Genomic DNA, 25,645 nt, shown 5'->3' on the forward strand with positions numbered 1-25,645 from the left:
TGCTTCTTCAAGATTCTGCAATCCAACAGCTTAAAATTTAACTAAAACTTGAAGCATTAAATTTCTTTTCCAGAAAGCTTTTTTTTTTTTGGTGACTGGTGTGGCTAGAAGTCACATTCTTTGTTGTGTGCAAAACACTAACTTTAAGAAATACTGGGTATTTAGAAAAGTTTCAAAAGAAATTATCTGTGGGAACAAGTGTTGTATTATCACAAGGAAAACTCTGACCTAATAACAAAAAGCAATTTTGATATTCTAAGCAAGTTGCATCCTATTTATATCTCCAAATATATATATATATATATATATATATAAAGTCTTGAGATGCCATTCAGAATGCTCTAGAAATAAGAAGGACCCTGAGATGTTTATCAAAACTGAACACATTCTCTGTACCAAGCCCATACTTGGATCAATTGTTATGATAAAGAATGGAAATTCAGGACATAAAGCAGTCGTCACCTTGGCTTCAACATCAGCTCAAATTGTACACCATTGGCGACAACAGGCAACTAAGACGACTTAAGTTTCAGACAAAGCTGCAAAAAGATGTCTGAAGTCATCCTATAATGTTTAATATTAAGCTACAACACAGGAGAACACCTCAGCGTGCTATTGCTTGCATTTGAAGTTTAAATAATATACACATTGATAATTGGATTTAAACAATTCAACTTCAGTTAAAAGGAAAACAAGGTACCTCTCCCTCACCTGGCTGTTTTTTGCTGCTGTTCGGCACTTCTCCGTTGATCACTGGCTGTTTATTTGTGACAGTGCTGCTTCCTGACTGGCCGTTTAATACTTTAGGAGTAGATCCCAGGTTTGCAGCTATAACTGGTAACTGCTGACCTCGTTTCAGAAGCTGTTTCTGTTCCTGGTGTCGAAATCGCGGTGGTACTTCACGAGGAGGGTATCGAGGCAAGGTCTGCTGCTGCTGATTGTTGGCTGTGGCCCGCTTGGCATTATTATTAGTGCTGGTTACTGTGGAAGTGCCGTTAGAGGTGACAGGCTGAGGCTGGCTTACACTTGTCTTTGTTTGTTCTGGCACTACCCCCACCCCCAGAAAAAAAGAAAATTGGACAAAGTTATTCATCAGAACAATATCTTAAAAAAATGAAGATTAAGTAGATATTCTTAGATGTATTTATGCGTTTTGTAATGGCATTTTTTTTTTCTGATTAGAGGTTTTAATGAGAATGAGTTACAACTATGCTATCCCATAGTTATACAGCTTTAATATTTCAACAGCACAGATCTGGAAGTAGACATGTGTCTTGCTCTTACTTCTGACAAAGGTAAAGCGTGCTACTACTAACAAGCTTTCTATAGTGTTTTTTCTGACAAGTCAGCACTGTGTCAGACCATTTAGGAATTTAAACCTTACTTTAAAATATTGAAGTTTAAAAAAAAATCTTCCTCTCATGGGAAACTTGAAAGTGTTCACAAAGAGAACAAGAGGTGAACAGGACATCCAGAACGCACTGTTAAGACTTGCTTCTTTTAGCAACCCTAACCTCCACAGGGAAATACAGGAATACCCTCCAGCCAAATGTGTTGCCAGCAGAGGACTCTACCAGTGCAGGCAGCAGCCATGAACAGCTCGGTGACTCCATGGCCACACTGGTAAGACACCGAACACCCACCTCCAGCTCCAAAGGGTCTTTCAGAGCTTTGCCAGCACGCCCACTTTATGGCACAACGAAGGCTGAACAATTTGCCAAGGTCAACCGTGAGTGAACACACCAAACACAGATGCTAACTAAAGAGAAAACCACAACATCCTCAACACCCCAACTCCAACCAGAAGTTGGTGTCAGAGGGAAGCAGGGCCCGGCTGCAGCTGGCACACGCCACAGCCCCCACACAGCACTGCCCTGGCTCTCCCTATTTCACAGCCGACTGCAGAAGGACAGAATTAAGGAGAGGAACGGCCAGGACATAAGTCAATTTAATATACAGACTACGGGGAGTAGAAGGTATTCAAAAGCTATTAGATAAATTGGAGTTGATAAGAAGTGCTAGCACCGTATCTGATTCTGTTTAAGTTGATACCTATATTTAAAAAATGATAACTCCGATTCCTTGCACAATGCCTCGGATGAATGTAGCGTGACAACAAATTATGTTTAAAACTGTTTTTTTTTAATACAAGTCTTAAACAGCCATATTACCATTTACTACTTACAACATTTCCTGGTTTAAAAATAACTAGCAGAACTGAAAATAACAGCTTTTTTTTTCCCCCGTTGTTGTTTGGCCACTTCAGTAAATATCTAAGAATTTGTGAACAGCTCAATACATAAGCAGCTATCACATTCCCGTGGTCTAGGTACTACTACAAGCTTTGAAATTAAAAAATTTTCTTCGCATACCACAATCTGTGCAACTACTGGCCAGATCTCAGCTTTTTGATCTACCAATACGCCTTCTGCTGCAGCTGATTCCCGCTAATTACTGTGGTTCTTTACAGGTCTTTGCAGTTTAAAGCACAGTTCTGCCTACACCTGAGGTGTGCTGACAGTGATACACAAACCAACCACTTTTTGCAGCCAGCATACCATTACCAAGTCAATAAAGTAGTCAAAGAAAAATGGCACCACTTAGGGACACAGGTTTTTTTTAGCCCTCTGTACTCTGTACTTAAGACTTTTTTTTTTTTTAAACTGTCAACTTAAGTGAAAAGTACACTATACCTTCAAGAGGTTTTTAATGCCACATACAACACCCTAAACCACAGCCAATGAAAGATTCACTTTTCTTACCCTAGTACTTTCATTCATATACAGTTACTCCTCCCAGATAAAGCAAAATAATCTATATACGACGTTCCGTGACACACGCAGAGTTGGAAGCAGCGTATTTAGGGCAGTACTGCAGCACAGCAACATTAATACTTCGTTTTCCTAACGAATGCTACTTCAAATGCTTATTATAACAAAATCCAATGGACTTTCGGATAATCGAATCACTTTTCAACTATAAAAGAGTGCAAATAATAAATAAGCTACTTTCTGCCAAGCCATCCCCTAAGCTACAACACGAACAAGAATTCACGAACGGTTTAAGAAAATTATGTTTCTCTCATATTCTGTGTATTTGCTTCCTCGGCAAATATGGTCTTCTTTGTACTATGACCAGCAAATTACATAGAAAATCTTACCAGATAATAGAATTATACTAACTAAGATAGGCAGAGATCATATTTGTATGTCAATTTCAAACTGAAATTAATCAGAGGTGCTGTGAGGTGCAACAAAATTACTTCGCCTTGGGTTCCCCAAGTATTACAGAGTAAGTTTAAAGCTGCACAATTTATCCTGCCCAACATTTTCTGGTCCACAACTTCTTAGAAGATTAAAATAATAGATTAATATTCCAATATTGCCACAATAAATTCCAAGACACTTTAATCCTTATCTTAATATTTGTGTCTTATAAAGAAGTTGCTTGTTTAATAAAAATTGTTTTGTACAACGGTATTTTATTCTGAACCACATTAAAGCAGAAAGGTAATATTATTAACAGACAATCACAGTTAATTTACTTGACTAATAATAGCAATTTTACAAAAATGAGTATTAAAAATGACAGATTTTTATAAAGAACAAACCTGCTGAAAACCCACAAAGCAGGAGATGGTGAAGTTACAGTTTACAGAGAGATTCCAAAGAAAGACGCTTCCAACTTGTGTTGCTTTCCCACTCTGCAGATTTCATTAGAAAATGGAGGAGAAGCATGGTGTCATTTTACTGCTACAGGAGTGCTGCCTGCCAACTCCTCCTGGAGTAGGGGCCCAGTGACTTAAACTCCCCCTCCAATAAAAAAAATGGCAGCTGTCTGAATAACTTTAGTGCAGATGGAAAACAGTTTCTCACTCGCACAAAATCAGCTTACAAAGATCAAATCGCCTACTAAACCACACAAAGAACAGCATCAGGCTGTCATTTAAATGTTTCTTCTTGCTGCTGCTTAAGCTGACCTCTTAAAAATGTATTGTAATACGCTCTGCCTGCATGTCATGCCCCAAAGAGTTGTCAGTGCTGGAATGCTGAAGGGCAAACAGAGGAAGTCTGGCTTTCAAGCTGACACACGTAAGATGTAGTGCTAGAATTTTCGTTGTGGAAAAATGGCCGCAGCTGTAAGCTCAGCTAGCTGATCTGGAAAATATCTAACTGTTTGCCAATTCGTTAACCCCTGAAGATCCGCACAAAGGTAAACTATAAGCCGCTTACACGGGTAGTTTTAACAACAAGCATTTATTATTCTGCTCATTTTTACTATTTACTTTCAATATCTAAAAGCTAATGTAACAGTTCTTCCAATCAGGTAAAGCGCTCTCAGGCAGACAAAAAAAGCCCCGAACCCAACAAAAACAGAAGACTTAGTGTGCTTGGGCAATTCTGCTTCACAGAGAAGAAAATGAATAAGAAGTTTCCATGGTGGGAAACATGAGTCAAAGATTTCAATTCCACACCCAGCTATTTTTAAAAGCACTTTCTGTTTCAGCGTTGATTCAAAGTTTATTCTGTTCTGCAATAAAAGTAGTACTTTATGCCTGTGCCTTCTACAGAGCAGGGCAATTCAGAACTGAAGACTGACAGATGTTTTCAGTTCTAGCTTGTACTGTTTTGCAAAGCACAAAGCATTCAGAACAACTAACCACAACACTAGCATTTGCATAAACACCAGCGTTCAGTTTTTATGAATTATTTCACTAGGTTATTACGTACATAATTAAAGTCTGTATCTAAAAAAAGATTTTATCTCGCAATGAAATCTCACATTCTGTAGGAGCACATCACGATTACTCAAGTGAGTATTAAAACAAAACTCAAGTATTCTTCTTAAATAGCATTTAGTTTAGTGCTTGGCTCATGGCTACAGCACAGTTTGAAGATTCCTGTTTTAGGAGGAATCCAGGGCAAATGGATTGATTTGTCCGTCCTTACTAGTACTGACATTAAACACAAGAAAAATACATATTTTGTGAAACCAGAAGGAATACAACAACGATTGTTGAGAACACTGTAGAATAGTCAAGTAAGTACTTTCAAGTGATATTTTTTCTAAAAATACCTGGTATGAGAGTACTTGGGGGACACTTGTTGGTATAAGAATTCGTTATGCTAGCTGCTGCACAAATACAGAAACCTTCCCAAATAATGCTTTCATCTCTAATTCCTATGAACGTCTTCTTCCCTCTTCTGATAAAACCAGATGTATAAAACTAGACAGGTTAGAATATTTGAGATCCACGGGAATGAACTACATGCATTTTTAATGGCAATACTACAGTATTAAAATGCTACTTTTAGCAAAAAAGTTTATATTGGCATTTTCTTCATTAGTTTCACTCTCCATCCTGAGCACGATGAAGAAATCAGCACCATTAACCTTCCTTGGAAGGAAGTCTTATAATTTACATGCATGCTGGTAGCTACTTCAGCTGGTACAACATCAATTTCTACCTTAGCTAAAAAAACATTTTGGAAACATCCAAGTTATGGGTAGAAATAAAGAAATTACCTTTCTACCCACCCCCCAATTAACCAGCTACTTTTCTAAAAGAAAGAAAAAACATAATTCTGAATTATTTAGAGATCCTATACTCTTGTATTTATCTTCAGCTCACGCACAAAATAAATTATTTAAGACATTAACGCGATGGAAACTTGGGAACTAATGAAACATTAATTTGCATCCTGAATACAAGTAGGCAAAACTGTTGAAACAATGAAAGAGCCATGTGCAACTCCGCAACACATTCTGTTCCTATAGGAACTGCTGCAAAAAGTTGCATATCTGAATCCCTTGATGCCTGTACTTCTTGAGCTGGACAGCCAGCTTGTGCTCCTTTGACAACTAAATTCCTGCTAAACTTGCTGAAATACCTCGTTTAATAATAAGGTACCATTAAGGTTGGAACTTCATACTTTCATTCAGCAAATAACATTAGGCCTCCAAAGAGAAAATGAAAAAGTAAGAAAGATTAGTTTGTCCTTCACAAGGAAGACGTTTTCTCTCGATTTGAAGATTACCATCAGGTAGCCTACTGAGCAGAATTACTACCCTCCCTTCCTCGTGCTATTTTTAGCCATTTGCTTTTTGCAGCCTTGTCCTTAATGTGACACATGGATGCCAACACAGCTTAAGTACGTAGGTCAGATGTTCATTCAAAAGATGTACGTTAATATTTAAAGTAAAGTATTGTATCATTTTCCTTCACTGTTTTTTTGGACAGTTTATTACTTCAGGATAAAAACAAATACTTTCACAACTCTTTAAAGCTGGTTATTATCTTAGAAGGTTTGTGGCAGGCATATAGAGAAGAAAGCAAATACTTCACCTGCACTTCAAATGCAATTTTGTACACTGCTTGAAAAAGGGCACTTCAGTAAACACTTTTCACTTTTTATTTTATTATAATCTCCAGCACCTTCATCAAGTATTCCGTCCTGTGCTTAAAGCCAAATATAGACTGCCCAACTGCTTTCAGTGCCCAGAGCCAGGTCCTGCCGTCAGCCCAACGAAACCTCCAGGACGCCTCACGCACAGAGCTTAAGCTGCCATTAACGACTTCTGCCACAGGAGCAGTGCGCTAACGTTCACATACAGCCGCCGGGATCTAGCAGCTCCCTCTGCCACAAGCCATCAATATTCCAAAAGCCAAAACATTAGCTTCCTTGAAGGAGCACGTAAAAGGGCTTACTAAAACACAGACGGCTCTCATTCTGTCCGCAGAGCCTTGTCACACCCCAAAAACCTATTGGCCCTACAGATCTGGTTTTTCTTTTAAACACGTACCAACAGAGTACACATCACAGTTAAGGAAACTAGACATAAACGCCTCTCCTAATACCTTGTAATTGGTACCGCAGTACTCAGCAGGAGAAGCAGTGCATTTTTTATGTGAAGAGTCTGCCTCCTCCATTTCAACCCCATGCTAACTAGCATGCTTCTTCAAACACCACCTTCCTAACGGACACTTTCATTTGCTTCTTTGACTCTTCTCAAGCACAGTATGTCCTGTACCATTTTACTACCTTCGTGCCAGAACAGCACTTCAAAGACATTTTTGATTTTTCCAACAATAATTGCATCTCTGCTAAGCAGGGTGTCCAATCTCCTGTTTCTACCATTGCTCAAGTTATTAAATTAAACCTGATGTTCCCCAAAAAACACTGATTCAGCAAGCACTCCACACGACCACTTACGCGATTATTATCCACTTTCCAACCAACTTAAAAAGTGAGAAGAATTTTTCCTCTGCTTACAGAAGGAATGGAGAATTTATAAAACCCACAAACATCGAGAGTAACTGCAGTATTCCCAGCCTGCCACTAACATCTAAATGACAGCTTTTAAGATAGTCATCATGATCATTCTTATCACGATGAACTCTCCACACACTATAAGTAGTTAAAAGTGATAGTGATAGACATATCAATCACTCGTCTATCAAGTGTTCCTAACCCCTGTTACACTGAGAATATTTGGAAAGCAGGTTTCAAACTGATCCATTAGGTGGATCTCTAAGTGGTCACATTAGAAGTGCAAGAGTGCTGGTGCACTTTTCAAACAAAGCAAAAAGGGAAAAAGAAAAAAGCAAACAAGGATAAGATCTGAAGGTATTACATATAATCCTAGTGCTGTATAAGTAATTAAGAATGGAAAATAGGACGAACAGAACGCTCCAACCCCTGGAAAAAAACGTTACCCTTTACTCTTCTAATCTTTTGTGGTAACTGTGCGAAATAGTGCAAGTGAAGTTTCAAAGATCCTATTTTTCAGTAGCTTTCAGCTGACCCACGTGATTCAACATATTTAAAAATGCAGAAACAATATACAGAACAGAAATAACTCTAAAGTAACTTACCTTTGATTTTTTGTTCAATGGCCTAGAACAAGAAAGAAGAAGTGTCAGTGATTTGTGCAGATAAGAGGAAAAGCCACATGTGCACGTGCCACTTTATAAAGCGACATTAGCTTTTGACTTTCTTCTTTTAATTTTTTTTTAAATTATTTAATTATCTACATTAGAACCTTCTACTTCTCTCTAACCAACCCATGCCTATTATTCCTTACGCCTAGAAAGCTGTTAAAACGTTACAGAAGACAAAATTAATTTGAAAGATAAGCATATGAAACGGACTAAATTAAACTTGCAAATTAACCTGTTTGAAGTGAGTTAAAAACTGTGCCTGGAAGCAAGGAAGCTCCACCACTTCTACTGCAGAATACGGCAGGGGAAGAAAGGGGAGGGACATAGAAATCTAAAGGAGGTAAGAAAGAAAGTAAATGCAAGAGCTTTAAGTCTTTCATTTCCACAATTCAATTGTTACTCCTGTGACACAGGCAAGATGAGAGATATTTGAATATGGTTTTATCCCGAGATAAAAATGGGGATAGAAACATTCATTGTTGAATCTCAACTGCATGGTTCTAACTAGAACAGATAGTGAAACTGACTTCATAAAGGACCTCTCAGAAGCACAAATCATAATTCTTCCCATCTGAAATGGGAGTGTTCTTAGTTATCACTTCTAAAATACACTAATGCAAAAGCAAAATGAGATTTAATCCGATAGGGTCACTTTGGTAGCTGTATACAACCTGTTTGAATTAGGGTATTGCATATATACACATGGTGCAATAAAGTAATTTGCAGTAATACTTAAACTATGATTATCTATAATTAAAACCTCGAGAGAAAAAGAGAGTGCATACGCACACCAAAAAAAATATTGATCCACTGATCTGATGTGCAACCTAGACATAGATATTATCACTACTAGGACTGACTACTGAAATGTTATTAATGATGCTTCAGTACCATACCCTCACTTCTCTTAGGAAAATTGACAGTACATTAACAGAAAAAAAGCCTTTTTCAATTTCTTAAGCTGACAAAGGCAAGGATACATACAAAAATTTCTTATACTGTCTAAATGCACTTTTTTTTTTTTTAAATTTATGCTGTTATAGATTGATAAAAAATAACTAAAGTTTGAGGTATCTGCAAAATCTCTCCTGAAGAAAATCCACTCTACTTACAGCAAGCATCATCCACTGGAATTAAGAAAGCAAAAGCAAAATCAATGGCTGCTTACATGAGGGCATCAAAAAACCTACATCATGTTCATTTTCAGTTTGCCTACTTACCCTTATTACCCTGACTCCAATATCGCTGCTCCTCATCCTTATTTTCCACAAGTTGATACACTTGGGGCTACTACCTAATGCCACAACTTTTCATTATGCTTTAAAAAGTCTAGTTTAAAAAATTATTTTGAAGACTTGGGAGGTTTTGTATGCACTTTGAATTCCAGGATATTTCATGCACAACAGCTGGCTTGGAACCAAGTGCTCAAAAGACAGTTTTATATAGTCATAAAAGGTATACGGAATACAATCGCTTATGTCCCATGAAAGCTGCTCAACGTCAGGGTGCAGGCACCACTCAACAGAATGTAAGTTCTCTAAGTTGAGCGTCACACCTCTGCGATAGCTGCTGTTCTCCTACAATCCCTGTCTTTTAGTTCCAATTATTAAAAGACCACAGTATATACAAAAACAAGCATTAGCTGTTCCTTCTCCAGTGTGATTGGATGGTTCATGGATAGGTGCTTAAGTTTTTCCTAGCAAGCCTAAGATTGATAATACTAAATAGCACGTTCTGAAGAGATGAAGCAGAAAAAGTTAGATTACAAAGCAAAAAGGTCAAGTTTGATCAATCTGAAATTACTCACAAATATGAAATAGACAGGCACCCCTCAAAAAAACAGAACATTTGTGAGTTACTTCAACACGTTTTTCATTTAAATCTAGAGTCAAGCTACATCTGTAATAAGACTTTTTTTTTTTTAAAGAAAAAAACAACATCTAAATCAACTGGCAGTTGTTTGTTGCTGTGGTTTTTCGGAGACATATTTTCTTAACCTACATCAACTTTAGGCTTATCCAGGAATGCACATGAGCATCCTTGTGGCAACCTACTGCTTCTTCCATAGGAGCCTCTTAAAATTTCTGATGTATTGAGCCCAAGCACTTGATATTCTGTTACTCGGAGAATACAGCAAAAACAAAGACATGTAGCTTAATAACGGGCCATCATGTGCTATATGGAAGGAGAAAGCAAAAGCAAAACATTCATTTTCAGGTAAATGTTTGGTGTCTTCACTTTCAAAATATATTTATGCTTTTACTTCTTCCAAAAATACACTCACATATGCCTTTCCAACTCCTGAAAATACGAAACTTGGGGAGAAGAGAACCCCAAAGAACCACTTATTTGAAAGACTTAAATTCTACAAGTAAACCAACCCCTTCCTCATTAAAAATTTTCATTTAAATTCCATACTCTCTGCCTGGTCACAAGAATTCCAAGAGAATGAGTTACAAATTTACAATTGAGGTCCAAAAATTATTATGCAGCGTTGCTGTCAGCTGCTGAAAAGATTACGGAACTTCATTCTGAAATAGGAGGAAACACCTCACCTTTTCCAGAAGGATCCTTTCTGTACAATTTTACTTAGATTTGTCGTAAGATTAGACTTGCCGAATTTTCTACAGGTGCACAACGAACACCTTTGTTTAGGCTAACAAACAGGGAGAACTGATACTGAGGAAGTTTTCAAACTTCAAGTGGACTTAACTGGCAATCAAGAAAAAGAACGGTCATCTCAGGAGATTATTTAATCTCTAAGGAACCTGTACACAAAGCCAAGTTAGAGGCTCTATATGTCAGTCACCACTACATAACTGACAGTAGATATAAAGCATAAAAAATGAAATTAAAAAGAAAACACTTTTGTATAACAACGGATATAACAATATTCACCAGTGATGAAAAGAAGTAATCCACAAGCACTTTTTTAATGCTCATCATACCTTTTTTTGAGCAGCTTCCTTCTTCTTCTTGTCTTCTTTTCTCTTTTTCCTTTCTTCCATCAACTGTTCTTCCTCTTCTTGCACTAAATCCCTGAACCACACAGTTTGTAATTAACTCTCCCAAAATACAATCTGTACACACTTAGATTCATTTTAGAACAATTATTTCACAGTGACCCAAAAGGAACTGGGGAATTTTACTTCTAATTGGATAATATTCCTATAGGGACTACGGATTTTCACTGCAAATTGCGAGTGAAAAAACTTTAAGAGCAGATGCAGTGCCAAGACACGTAGAATATTTTCCTTTTATAAAACATGTAACGAAGGCTTAGACATTAATTCAATTCAAAAGCCAGTGTCAATTCAGATGCTATTTAAGCTCTACCTGCTGCTGCGAATTAGCACGACTCTGAGCTCTCCCACACCACGTTTGCCTACTGCCCGGCGCGGCCAGTCCTGGCCGGGCACGGCGTGGCTGCACGCACCCGCTTGGGTCAGCGCTGGTTCCTACACAGCCACCGAGCTAACGCAGGAATCTGCATCAGCTCACCGATCTTGGCCGCCTCTGCCAAGAAACATCCAGTGTAGGCATTTTCTTGCCAGAGCAGTGAGATAATTCAGCCAGCTGGGTGCGTGTGCAGATGCTGACAAAGGATGCGTGAACAAGCAGAACAAACTGAAGAGCATGGTCAAACCTGGGCTTTCAACGGGAGAGCAATTTTAGAGCACCTTAAATTAGTGAGAAAACTAACTTGTAACAGGTTTTATGTTTGTCATTAAATGAAATTCACTTAATATAAAAATTTTACATGCTAAAACAGAAGGCTTCACTACAATGCTACTTCACAGGTTATGCTGCAGTCTTTCAAAAACAGACTTTATCAAAGAAAATACAAAAGGGAGAACACGGAGAGTATAAGAAGCGGAAAGAAGTAAAGGTATACAAGCATGTAAATATGACAGAGGGAGCCTACGAATACTCAGCTACTTCAAAGGTTGAGATTCAGACAGTAAATATTTTTTATTTACTAGAAAGCCTACTTGCAAGACTCCTTCACCACTTCAGGGTCAGGAATGTTTACAAGTTCAAAAGCTTTGAAGCTTTTGGCCCACACGCCCTGACCATACAGTCAGGTGGACACAAGAAAGAAAAAGTTGAGAATGTTTTTCTAGTCCTCTTCTTGAAGCATATCTGTGCTACCCCAAACACCTCCGATAGCCTGAATCTGAACAGCAGCTCCAACGTACACCCACCCTCTAACCGAGGAAATCACGTCCTTCAAACAAATCCTAATTTCTACGCACTTTGAACGGGACGTGGGAATAAACTGCACAGATGTTGACTAAGTAAAGCAAGAAGACACCACATTTACTCTCTGAATAAACTTCAGAGATTAGCAGAAGTCCTGTTTTTTAAAGCAATGTTTCATAAGCAAGCAGCTTGCTCCCAGATCTGTACATGCTTTCTATTCCATCAGCAGCAGTGCGAGAGGTGCTCGGATCCCAAGCTGCCCTGGAGATCACTGGACACTAAAAGTGAACAGACTCACATCTGTTACTTACTGCAGCTAAAGAGAAAGCTGAGACACAACCAAGGGAAGGGTTACGGAATTTACACCCCGGTTGGTGACAGCTGGTCTTGTTGGCATTTATCTCCAAAGTTCAGCTTTGAACATAAACACAGTTGTGATTTTTTTTTCTTTTATCTTTGCCATGCATTTCACACACTAAGCACGGCAGGAGAAGGTATTTTATTACAAGCTTACTTTGAATATATTAAAATCTCCTTTAAAAAGTCAGCCTCATTCAATGACATGGATACAAATTTACTCATATTAATAAAGACAACCTTACTTATACAAAACTTTGGGGGGAAAAAACTAAACATGTCATTAAGGAGCAGTCAATAAGTGGTTTACTTTTGCCTAGAAACACTTGGCTCCTTTTTAGCCTCAAGTTACCTACAACTACAAAACTGTGGCTTAAAATATGATAATTGGATATGAAAACCAGAAGTGATGCAACTAAATACAGTAAAATACAGGATACGTAAGCAGCATCAAATCTTTCATTACTTCTTCAGATATATAAATAATCGGTTAATTCTACATTTGATGCAGCTCAAGTCCCGTTCAAAATGAGTCGAGGTATCAGCTAATTTTCTTTTCTTTCTTTTAACTGACACGTGACTTCTAGTTGCCAAGTTCCATTGTGGCAAATTCACATAACTTCCTCACTTTTTAAGCAGACGAACTAGTATTCTTATGCCACCCGCCTCTCACGGCAGGTGGTGCCAATGCAACTAATACTAAACAGCAGCTCATCAGGTCTTCTCTTTATGGTAGCCAGAAAATTCTTATATTTAGCATTCTGCATAATACTGCCAGCCTTCTGGAAGAGGTGAGCATCACATTATCGCTGCCCATTTGATTTCTACCTTTAAGCTTTAAGACTGTTCTTCTGCCCCATTGTGAGATTCTTTAGCAAAACGTTAAAAGTGGTTCTCCTCCCAGCAGGGAGGATGCCATAATAATGATACCTATACTTAAATCTCAAAGCTTGTGGCCATTTGGCTATTATTATTATTTTCAAACAAAAAGAGATACAATACAGTAATGCTTTCATATGACATCGGGGAATAAAAAAGGCTGCGCTACTTTAAATATTTACAGGGCACAGAAACTTCAGAGACTATTAATGTTACCCAAGATACAACCGTAAGATCATTTTTCACATGTGCTAACTGAAACATTTTACTAAAATCTATTTCTTCCAGTACACTCAGACAACAGCTATACTTCGTTGAGTTAGTAAAAATGTATTTGGAGAGTAGGAAGTTCTGTATTCACAAAATTAACAAGTGTCTTTGTTGTTGTTGTTTTTGTTAATTTTTACTTAATTACAAATTTTTGACTTTTCTGACTTCTCTCTGTAAACAAACTCTTTGGAGCATACTCTACGTGTATCTGAATAGCAACCAATAAAAACAGAAATCAGTTTTCATTCCTGTTTGCCAAGATCTTTGTTCTCACTGCAAATCTGATTTCATCCTCCACTTGTTTCTTTTCCCAGTGGTCCCTTCTGGTGGGATATCACTGATTTGTTGTTTAGCCAGCATTCTTTTTCTCCTCTAACAGCTCTAGGGTGACTGTTACAAGTACTAACAATCTTTCCTTGCATGGGTTAAACAAATCAGCCTGACAGCACAAGTAGAACTGTAGCATGCTTTGCCAATGAACAGCCAAATGCTAGCAGTATTCCTCCCACCACCACTCTAAAAAGTTTCTCCAGACCGAGCTCTGTCCTTTAAAATTTTCTGATGGCAGACAGCAAGCAACAGTCGCTTCTTTTTAATAAATCATTGCTTCTGATGTGTTGAGATATGCAAACTGAGTAACTAATTATTCTTTCTGGGATCCCTCTGTATTTCAGTTGTAGGCAATGTGGTTATTCCACATTTTACCATAGTTTTATCATCAGGCTGCAAGGTTCAGTGAGGACTGTCTTCCTGCAAAAAGCTATCTTGCATTTGCAATTAGGTATCAATGAGCAACTAAGAGGTTAGTCACGTAACCACAGAAAACAATCACCGCTGGCCAGGTCAGTTTACAGCAATCCCTTGGACACACTGCAAATCAGAGGTAACGATGAACCTGCAGTGACATCTGTGCACGTGTGTGTGTGTGATATAGGTCAGTTTTGCCCATCATTGCCTTCCATCCTGAGAATCTGTAACCAAAGTCTGCAAGAAATCCTCAGACTGAGTTCATTTGGAATAACTCAACTTTTAACACGTGAATTAAATTGGTAAACAACACAAGAAGTGTGTAGGTCTGAAATCAATCTGTAGTTTCTATGTATCACAACTCACAGAGCATATAACACACAGAATTCATTTAAGAGTCTTATTATCCAACTGACAAGGCCAAGCATCGCATACCTTCCTCCCGTGGCCAGCAGAAGTCATGCCCCCAGCCCTTCTCCTCTCACAACCTCACTGCTGGAGCACAGCACACAAGCACTCGGCACACATGCGGCTGGCCTGACACCTGCACAAGGCTGCGTTCAACACATCTCCTGGAGCAGCGCTCTGCCTACCTTGTCCCAAGATCACCCCAGGAAAAAGCACCAACACAAGCCGGCTGTGCAGCTGGAATCGTTGTCAGCATCCCGTGACTTTCTGTTTCCCAGAGGCTCCTTAGCCCTGGAGAGCCAGGTTCTTAGTTCTGGAGCAGCCCCTAGTCTGGTCACGGTTCCTCCGGGGCCCCGTGCCCCCGCATCTAGAAGCGCTGGGTGCGCACACCTGCGTACGAGATGCTGAGCTGCAGGGCCTTAGCGAGAGGTGACATCTGGGGAACAGGCTGTTGCTGTCAGCAGCAGTCAACCAGCCTGAAACTTGCCCTTGCTAGGCTGTGGAGCCCCAGGGAAATAGTCCAACTCTCCTGACTGCCACCTGAATTAATCGTTCCAGCAAGCTCAGCAAGGGCTACGGGCACAGGTTAAACCCCTCTGATGCAGGAAGCGCATCAGCACCGCAGGATGGTGTGTTACGCTGAACTGTCTGCTGGAACAAAAGGTTACTTAAAGGATTTCTAATATCCTGAGAAGAATTCTAAGGGTTAAGAAAGCCACTAACGCCTTTTGCTTAACAAATGTTAGTGCTTCACATGCAGAAACTTCATTAACTGAAAAATCATTCAGGTTTTAGAAGAAAGCTAGAGCACTGCAAAAAGCACAGGCAATGCAAAGCAGTATTTTCACAACAAGAAAAGTGACTCATCGATCTTGCTACAACTAAGTCAACATGATTACATTTTATTTTTAGAATACAAATGCTAACAAATAACACACCAGTAGCTCTGGAATATTCTACCTCAGCATCATTTTTCGGCTACCACATAGGAACAGTAAAATTCCTAAATTATGACACTGATCATTCTATTTTCATGTATTTAAGAAGAGATTTTACATGACAAAGCCAGCTCAGCGCACACACGCAAACTGTGGTTAGTATGCATCAGGACCTTGAAAAAAACTACCTACCTATAGGTAGGTTTTAACAAGAGCATTAGATTACTGTTATAATGTTAAATCTCAATGACTGAAAAGCAAAATTAACTCATTGTACAACTAAATAACAGTAAAGTCCTTATTGCCTATTCATTAAAAATGTGAATCTTTCAAGGAATGTACTCCTACTACCACTACCCTCTAACATAAGCATAGACCTAAAAAAAACTAATTTAGATTTACCGATTAAGTCATCACAGTCTAAGGCAGAACTCCTAAATTTCCATCTCCGACAGCCAAAAGAGCAATTCTCCCTTATTCTTCCCAACAAGTTAATACATGACCCTATCAACAGGCAGCACGTGCTACTATTTATGCACTGGATTCCAGCATAGAATTCTTAGAACATACAATTATAACAAGCTACGTTTTTAATGCTACTTCTTGAGAAGTTACGTAGTATTTCTCATTTATCATCTTACACTTCCACAGCTACCCATGCCTGTTCTGCACTCAACATTTTAGGTATCTCTTTCAGTACAAATTACCAACAGCGTCATGTTACTTTGCAGCATTTAACAAAAACCACTGTAGCAGCAGAGGCTAAGAGTAACAAGACGAAAATGGAAAAACAACAAGCTCTTTTGCTGGGCTCTTCCCTGCATCTAGGTAGGTGTACGCCATTGCCTTGGAAAACAGAGATGTTGGAAGCAGCATGCTTGGCCCCTCAGCCTCTGCAAATTCTGGTCCATAAGAACTATATAAGCAGGCTTCTATCATTTCCCCTATGAGCCATCCAGCTTTCACTGCAACTACATCTACAGGACATTTCCTTTTCCTACTAAATAATTGGACTACCTTGCTCAATGCTGAATGGTGGTAACGAAAATGCAAACCTTGTTCTGCAATTTAGATCAACTGCAAATAAAATACCCATGCCATATGAAATTTACATTTGAGACTGGAGTAAAGATCCTCAGTTTAAACAGCTTAACTTGAAAGATACGTTATTTTCAAGTGAGACCAAATGAAAATCGATCTCGATCTCAGGAGAGACTACGTTTTTTGAAAGCTCTGAGAACATACACGTAGAAGGTGCAACTGTCTGCATAACTGTGAATAGACTGACTGCTAGATAAAAACTTATCAATCACACTGAAATTTCCCCCCAGTTGTGGCAGTCTTGTCACAGTAACTCACTCAGCACAACTTGTTTGCGTAAGGAAAAAAAACACATACCAGAACTCTTTACTTATTTAAGCCTTTTTTTTTTTTTTTTTTTTAATATACTTATCTTCTAAGACAGGTACCACTTTTGCAAGACAAAGTGCCTCATGATTCTGGGTGACTTTTGAGATTAAGCCTTTCAGCTCGTTACTATCAGTTGTGCCATTAAGTGGAAAGCAACTACATTCTGCCTTCTACGGTCATTCTACTACTTCTTTAAGCTTTGACAGTGGTAACATTTAATTTTACGTTTTGTTTGATTTGTTATTTGGCTTGCAATCTGGAAAAGCTATAATATTCACGATGTAAACATTGCAGGTAACATTTACATCAAATCATATTTTACTGATTACTTTAAGTCTTGCAAAAGCTTCTATTAACATGTAATTTAAAAAGCTACAGCTTGACATTTTAAAAATATATGGGCTGAAATAGAGAAAGTAGTTAGACATATTTAACCTCTGTTCTTACACTATATGAGAATCAAGTATACCCATAGTTTCCTGAAAGACATAATGAGGATGCAATAATTAACGTTTGTAGAGCATGCTTTCTTTGCTGTTATAACATACAAAAGGGAAACATGCTACACCACAATAAAATTACAATTCTAGTCACCCCACTGAGGAAATTATGGTTACAGTAAGATTTTTGACACAAATTAAGATCTAAGACATTGCACTGCAATATTATGAAGACGGTATTTATCTCAGAGCGAAAAGCACATAGTACTCGCACCCAGCAAATGTCAGCGCTGAAATAAATCAAGTCGCCATCCCACCACTAATGCCAGTTATCCAGCACTCATCAGAACTAAGCTACTTATGTAACAGAATTGTATTAATTGGGTTTCGAGATTCTTCAAGTGAACGCTAGCGCTCAGAACGCATTTACAAAGGCTGCTGGAGATGTCAGCACCATTACAGATGCTCACGTTGTGTTTGCCAGCCAAACAGCCACCTTCTCAATTCTCTTTCAAACCAAATTAAAGTCACGCTGCCCCACAAGATGGTGCTAGTACATTTTAAAGACACTTATCACCGACAAACGCTTCAAGCCACGAGGCTGGGAAGGGATTCTTCCAAAGGTATCCTGCGTTAGGTTACTCTGAAGCTCTTGAAACACCGCAAAGCCTGCACTTGGGTTTTCAGTGTCATTCCTCTGGCCAAGTGTGCTAAACGCGCCGAGTGACCGACCACTGGCTGGCACTAGTCCTGACCAACACGAGGCGGGCGGGCTGGCAGCTCTTTTCACTGGACAAAGGAGACGAGTTAAACAACCAGCCCCTAGCGGCCCTGTCCTAATATCTGAAGCTAAAAAGACATTTATTAATAACTGAAAGTAAAACGGTATTTATTGGTCCGCTTCTTGAAAGGGCATGCATCATTCAGCTTATTTATTGATAACAGGATGCTGGAGACACTGAGAGCATGCTTGCTACTGAATCACCAAACATCAACTTCTGTGCTAATTAGTTATGGATTTCTGCCCTCTACCCCTTTGCTATATGTGTTAAACATAAAAGTAGCAATGAGAAGCGATTACACACAGTGGCTTCTGAAACCACTTCAAAATTTCCAGTGACAAATATATTATTTGAAAAAAAAAAGTTTTTAATTAAAAACAAAACAATAACAACAAGAAGTAAAGAACAATTTCACTATTTGCTCTTGTAGTTATAAATTAACCACATGCCACAGGTGGAACAGTCAGTTACATAAGCATACGGAACTGAGACCTTTTATAATTCCACAAAAGCAGCAAATGTATGCATGCACTACATAACTCACCTATGTCTGATATTATATACAGACCTCCAAACACACTGCGAAGACTTAAAATTCATGTTTTTGCTGTATTCTGACCTAAAATTTCCCTAATATTTAATTTTTTTTAGATAATGCAAATACACACAGCTACCAATAAAAACTATTCCTCAGTTTCTAAAATCCAACAGCTTGCTTTTGTATTAAACCATCGTTATATAACAACCAACTAGAAAAATGTGTATTTTAGTTAAAAATTGATCCTCCTATTCCTTTATTAACACTTCCTACAAAATAGCGTATCACAACACAAAGAACATCCTCCAAGTTTATGGAAGAGAAGCCAGTACTTTAAAGTTAACAACAAAAGACACCTAAAACATGCCTTAAACGGAAGCATTCTGACAACTAAAACCACTTGGCGCATTACACAGGAGCAAAGAAAGCCCCTGATAAGAAAGTTAAACCACTTGTATACAGATTCTGCATGTGTTAATTCTTCCCAGCTATTAACGTAAAGAAGAGGCTCTGCCAAGCTAAAAACTGATACCTCAGTGCATAACTAATTAGCAAATAGGTGCCAGCTACTTTCTTTTCTGCTTTTAAAATACCTGTCTTTATCACCCTAGAAGGGAGGTGACAGAAGTTCAACTATCGTGTCTACCATTATCAATTCTTTCAGAGACACTCATCTTTCCCACTTCCCTAGCGCAGAAGCTGGCTCGGTAGAACCACGTTACAAACTGCAACCGCTATAAATACGCCATAGTTCTGGAATAACATTTTGGTTCCATTTTCTCCCCAAGGCTTCACCCGAGATTAGGGTTTATCATGTTTACTGCTACGCAATCATACAAGCCTATTTCCCAAGGAGTTTGTCATCTAAATACACAAGACTTCAGTAGTAGCAATAAACAATCCCTGTCTTCACTTAACAAACGGGGATAGGAAGATCCATTAAACCGCTTCTCCAGAAGCGGACTGGTTGTGCAGGATATCTGTAACATATGCACAAACTTGAACGCTGCTCAAGTCCAGCACTGTAACTACTGAAGAGTGCTTCAGTATTATTAATGTGGAGTCAAGAAGCACGCTGCGTGATGGGTTTCCGGTAACGCTAGAAAAGGAAGAGGTGAATGCGAGCTACCTTATGGGGACAACCTGACAATTATACATCATCTGAAAAGGTATCCCACTGATTGGGTAGGGGAGAAAAGAATATATCATTTTGCTTAAGCATCTCTAAAGGTCTTGAAAGGTATAAACAGGTATAAAGGTATAAACAGAATGCTGCCTCTTTGCAGTAAGCTCTTCTCATTTGACTGCAGAAGTCATCCTGTAGGAAAAAAGCCCTGCCCCTCCCACCTCTGAAAAAAACCACAACAAAAATAACAACAGAAAATCAAGTGCTTAAGTATCAGCAGAAACCACTACATTTCTCACTCTGTTTCTCATATCTATGCCTCTGTCATTGAACCATCTCATTTTTTTCTAAAGCAAATAAGGAAAGCCTCATGCAAACATGGTGGTTATTCTAACACAGAAGAGTTAAGAAAAAAAACAACAAACATAGAGCAGTAACTTAGAAGAATAAATACATGGATGAAATCTAGAGGTATATATGCTGTCAGGCAAAGTCTGCTTTCCCAGAACACAGACAGTCTGCAACCAATGCAGATGGAGCAGAAACGGGTGAATGAAAGCAGAGTTGTTAATCTTCCCTATAATTTCTATGCTTGTGAAGTAAGAGTCAAATGCCTGTGCTTGGGAGTAAAATTGTAAACATATTTCAGATATTTACCTTCTCTAAGTTCCACGTAAGTGAGGTAGAAAAGCCCTGTTTAGCAAACAGAATTATAAAGCTATTTCTTAAACCAAGAGAACTACGTGGCCTTTTTTACAGCTGCTGATTTGACCCAAATTTAAGTTGCATTCCTCTAGTTAATAGTGGGAGGTAACACATTCTTGCTCAGAGGTAGACTGAACAGGTTACATTTCACTTGTAATATTATGCAGCAATAAAATGTGCAACACATTTATTTGAATTACTGTTGCCAGTCATGCACTATGCCTATTTTTGAAACCAGCAGTATACACCCAGTCCACTGCAGAAGTGCATTTTAAAGAGGACGCAGACCAAATGAAGATCCTTTTGTGAGAGGCCAAATGAGCCAAATTTCTAATCCCGAGATTAAAAGTCATCGCTCTAACCGGGTAAGCAAGCTGTATTAACAGCTGTAATACTCTATCGCAAACCAACAGTCTAAGCCAATATTTAAGTAAGATTTACAAAAAGGGTATTTCCTACCTATTTATTTTTAAGCATAAACTCCAAAGGCAATTTCAGAACTTACATGAAGAAATTCCAACATCCCACAGAGTTTAAAGTCTGTATATACACTATGAAGTTTTAGATTAAGAAAAAATGTACAATGGGTCTATTTACCTTTCCCAGGGAAAGATATTTACTCTTTTACAATTTGACTAGGTCACTGCAAATTTAATAAGATCACAAACAACGATAGCAGAGAAAGAATGAAGGCTATCTGTTGAGCTCTGCAATAGTAAAACAATCAGGCCTATCCAGAGTAGGCATGCTGCAGCTTTACCAGGCTACGTGCCCACATGATGAAAATTCCCTCACTAAAGAGAAACCAGTTAGATGACAGGTTTCTGAAAACAACTGATACGCTAAGGGAAAAAGCGGCTCTTAATCGTTTAAATGAAGAAAACACATAGCTCCTGTGTCAGAAAACAGACACCCGAGCCATACCAGAAGTTACTGAGTGAACCTTGATCTGTTCTCACTCCCCACAAAACGCTTTCTTCAGGCAGTTGTACAGTTTACTTTCACCTCTTTTCACCATCTATAGTGCCAGGGTGACAGGACAGACCTCACTAGCAACTCAATAGATCTTCACATTTTTATGACTCTAAGACTTGTGCCATTATAAATATGTATCTCAGCGCTCTATCTAAAAACACGGTTCTGAAATTGCTTCTGGTTTCAAGTATATACTGAGTACTATCCACAGAATGCTAATGATTTAATTTTTTAGACTGCTTTGGAATTTTTGGTGGACAGATTAAAGAGTTAAGAGTAAAGAGTTAATTTGAAAATATTCTGTTCAAGTAAAGTCCATTTAACAATTACCCTGACATTATATTCAGCTTATCATTTTTAAATACATCTTGATGATTCTGTATATATTGTTCAGATGCCAACAATAAAATGGAAAAAAAAAAACCTGCTTAGGCATATCATCAAAAAAAGGTAGACACACTGACAATGGGAGAAAGCCGATCAATTTTCACAGTGTAATTGTAAATCAATCTGAAAGTTTGGGACTGATTAACTGCCATAAGTAAGAAAAAAGCAAGCTATGTAAAAACTAGCAATCAGTTTAATTCAGGTTTAAACATATTATTTCAAATGGCCCTAGTAAAAGTCCCCTGGCAAAAGAGCATAGTAAACAAATTCTATTAGAGATTCGGGTACTGTTATTATGTAAAAGAAACTATATTAAAAAGGTGTTTAGACTACAGAACTACCTAAATTGCAGACTCCCCTGTGCAACAGACAAGCACATTTTCGAGTTCTTTTTTTTTTAATCCTTATAATTAACATGAAATTAAAGGCCCAGGAAAAAAAAACCAAACACACCAGTTTTTAGCCTTAGGTTGACGCTTTCCAAAGTGCGGGAGTGAATTCAAACGGGCATCTCACCTGCTTAGTTTTCTTTCGACTTCTTTGGTAGCTTTAGCTTCCAATTCTCTGGAACAGAAAGCGGTGTTGGTTTCCATGTCAACACAAATGCAGCAGAAAGCAAAAAATAAAGCCGCGGCGGGGTGAGGACACGCAGCGAGCTCCATAGCGGGGTTCGCCGGGAGGCAGCGGGCAGAGCCCAAGCTGCCGGTACCGGCCGGCTGCGCGTCCCCAGCCCCGCCGGGGCCCAGCCGAAGCCGCCCTCGCCCCCCCCGCAGCCCGCGCTCACCCTGCGCGGCCGCCCCGGGGCCGGCCGCTCCGTTCTGCTGCATCACCCCGCGCCGGGGCCGCCTAACGGCGCTCGCCGCCACCTCCCCGCGGCCGGGCGGCTGCAGGGCACGGGCGGCGGAGCGGGAGCGGGGGCTCCGCGGGGCGCTGCCGGGGGGCTCCGCCGCCTCCCGCCGCCCAGCCCCGCTCCCGCCCGGCGGCCCTGCGGCGGGGAGCCCGCGGGGATGCAGCCCCCTGCCCCTGCCCCTGCCCCCGCCGGGTCCGGTCCCGCTCCCGGTGCCGGCCCCGGCCCCGCTGCACCCCGCCCCCCGGTCCCAGCCCCGGCCCCTCCCCCGCCCGCGGCTCCCGGGCCCCGCCGCCGCCCTGCCCCTCCCCTCCCCTCCCCTCCCATCCCCTCCTCTCCCCCCGCCCGCTACCTCATGTATGTAAAGTGCTCGGAGTCCGGCCCGGCGTGGCTGCGGCCCGGGCCCGGCGCTGTCGCGGCGGCTCTAGGCGGCCTGGGCCCGGCACTGCGGAGCGGGAGGGCCCGGCAGCTGCTGCTGCAGCACCGCCGCCATTTCCTGCCTCCTAACCCGGCCGGCCCGGCCCCGCCGCGCAGGAAGAGAAACCCCGCTCCCGGCACCGCTTCCGGGTCGCCGCGCTCCCCAACATGGCGCCCCAGCAACCGCCCTGGCAACGGGGAGGGGGCCGCGAGGCGCCGCCGCCTGACGCCGAGGCCCGGCCCGGGAGTAGGCCTCGTCCTTGCCGGCCCGAGCCCCCTCAGCGGGCCGGTGGGGCGGGAGGCGACGGGCACCGGGCCTGGTCTCCAGGGGCCCGAACGTCCCGTGTGCGGCCTGCCCCAGCCGCAGCAGGGCACCCCAGAGGGAGCTCACCCCGAGTTCGGGGGCTTCTGTGCGTGCCCCCGGCCTCCAGCGGCCCGCCGAGGTGCGGCCGCAGAGCCCTGACCCACCGAGTGCGGCTGTGGCAGCCGGCGTGGGTGGGCTGGCCTTTGCAGCGCTCCGTCCGGCAGATTGTTTGAGGATGTAGTTTATCACCATGTTTGTTACTTATCCTGAAAACGCACACAGAATCCCAAGCATTACCTTATTGCAACAACCCATAGAAAAGAGCGGTCATTTCCCTGATGAATGCAGGATGACACACAAATAGGCAAATAACACACGTTCCCACCAGTACTTTTTCCCTATGTGGTACGGCTGTTTCTGTTCCCAGGCGCTACTGCTATGCTCGGTTCTGTTCTGAATTTTGGGGCATCAATAACAGCTGACTCTGATGGAAAAGAGGTGTCGATGTCTAAATAAACAGCATGAAGTGAGGTAGTCCTTTCTCTTATCCTTCCACAGGCTTCCTTAGGTTGAGAGAGGACACTGAAAAGCATCTAGTGTTCACAAACCTAGCTAGAAATTCGTTTATCTGAACACATAAAATATCTCTGTTTACATTTTAGATTAAAGTAACTTCATACACATGCAGTAAAGAGAGAAGAATATATAAGCCACATGCTGTTTTACGGCACTTGATTTCGGTAAAAATATCCCAGAAATTAATTTGGAGAAATTAAATCACTCAAAGAACTGACAGGGAATAATGGAAAAGAATTAAGAACAGTAATGCTGAGACAGAATGAAGACGAGATCAGACAAAAAATCACTGTAAACAGAAGTGCATCCTTACAAGCACTTTTCTGTAGGAAAGGTAGAGATAGCATTGTAGTTAGGTCTTTGTAGCCCAAATACTGCAAACGCAAGAATTGGAAAGTTCCTCAAAAATGAAAGTGAAAAGATTCAATTTTCACCATCCAAGTCTACAGAATAAATAATGTCAAGGAAGTATGTTTTTATATTTTAAGTTAGAGCAATTTAAAGTGTTGTTACTGGCATGAATAATAAGCATATATAAGAAGATTGTTTGCAATAGTTTTAAACTCATGAGTCAGCTTAACATGCTTGCATTTGGAAACATTATGGTTGATTTCTCTCCCCAAGTTCCAATGCCTAGAGGATAAAATTCTTTGAAAGACACAGATGCACCACTGTTAGCAGACTCTGTAAGAAAAGAGTAAATACAGATTAGAGGCTTCTTTTTAGACAAGTTGAACTGGAAAGGTATCAGTGCCATAGCAAGTATACTGATACCATACTTGTAGCTACATCTCTGCAAACCAATCTCAGAAATATAACAAGATATATTAGTTTTCAATATATTCTGTCTGGTCCCAGGCTAGGTTGTTTTGGTGCACAGCAAAACCGTCATTCAGATGGCTGCTAGCTGGCATTCCTCATTTAGTTCTAAAGCACTAGTTAAAAATACCCTAGCAGTCTGAACAGCTACTGTTCAAGGGAATAATTGATATTGTATGTGCCTACAGTAATGTTCAGGAATTTAATTTTCTTCTAAACTCCCTTCTACTGTTCAAATGGAAATAAGCATCATCCTGTCTGCTGTATTATAAGAGCTGCTGAGAAAAGTGGTTTTGTTGGCATAGGGAAGTCTGCTCTCTTCTTGCATCCAGATTGCAGCATTATTACAAACATTTACCAGCTCAGTTTCAATTGGCTTTTACCATTCTTATTAGTGTTAGTGAAAAAAATGAATGGCATTTCATTCACCTGTAAAATAAATTGATGCCCTGGACAAATGAGCAATTGTCTCTGGAAGTTTGCTGCAATATCGCCTGCCTTTCTGCCAGCATGAATGGAGTATTTTTCAGCTGAAGAAGATCCTACATTATTAAAGATGAGCATTTATGACAATG

General features: G+C 40.2%; 1 protein-coding gene across 7 annotated transcripts in view; it reads right to left on the reverse strand.

Moving 5' to 3' along the window:
- TNRC6A (trinucleotide repeat containing adaptor 6A) overlaps positions 1-23,480 on the reverse strand; it is a 50,373-nt gene extending 26,893 nt beyond the window's left edge. For 5 of the 7 annotated variants that reach the window (XM_035563424.2, XM_035563428.2, XM_050713891.1 and 2 more), the window contains exons 1-5: positions 23,307-23,480; positions 22,624-22,671; positions 10,891-10,981; positions 7,877-7,898; positions 712-1,047 (exon numbers count right to left, since the gene is read on the reverse strand). In XM_035563424.2, the coding sequence (XP_035419317.1) occupies positions 712-1,047; positions 7,877-7,898; positions 10,891-10,981; positions 22,624-22,671; positions 23,307-23,311 (502 nt within the window). In that variant the 5' untranslated portion in view covers positions 23,312-23,480. Of the gene's footprint in view, positions 1-711; positions 1,048-7,876; positions 7,899-10,890; positions 10,982-22,560; positions 22,674-23,306 lie in introns of those variants that run through there. The other 2 variants (XM_050713890.1, XM_050713889.1) reach the window with 2 other exon arrangements.
- Positions 23,481-25,645: the final 2,165 nt, after the last annotated feature.

This window comes from Cygnus atratus, chromosome 15, assembly GCF_013377495.2.
Source record: "Cygnus atratus isolate AKBS03 ecotype Queensland, Australia chromosome 15, CAtr_DNAZoo_HiC_assembly, whole genome shotgun sequence".
Classification (NCBI taxonomy): Eukaryota; Metazoa; Chordata; class Aves; order Anseriformes; family Anatidae; genus Cygnus; species Cygnus atratus.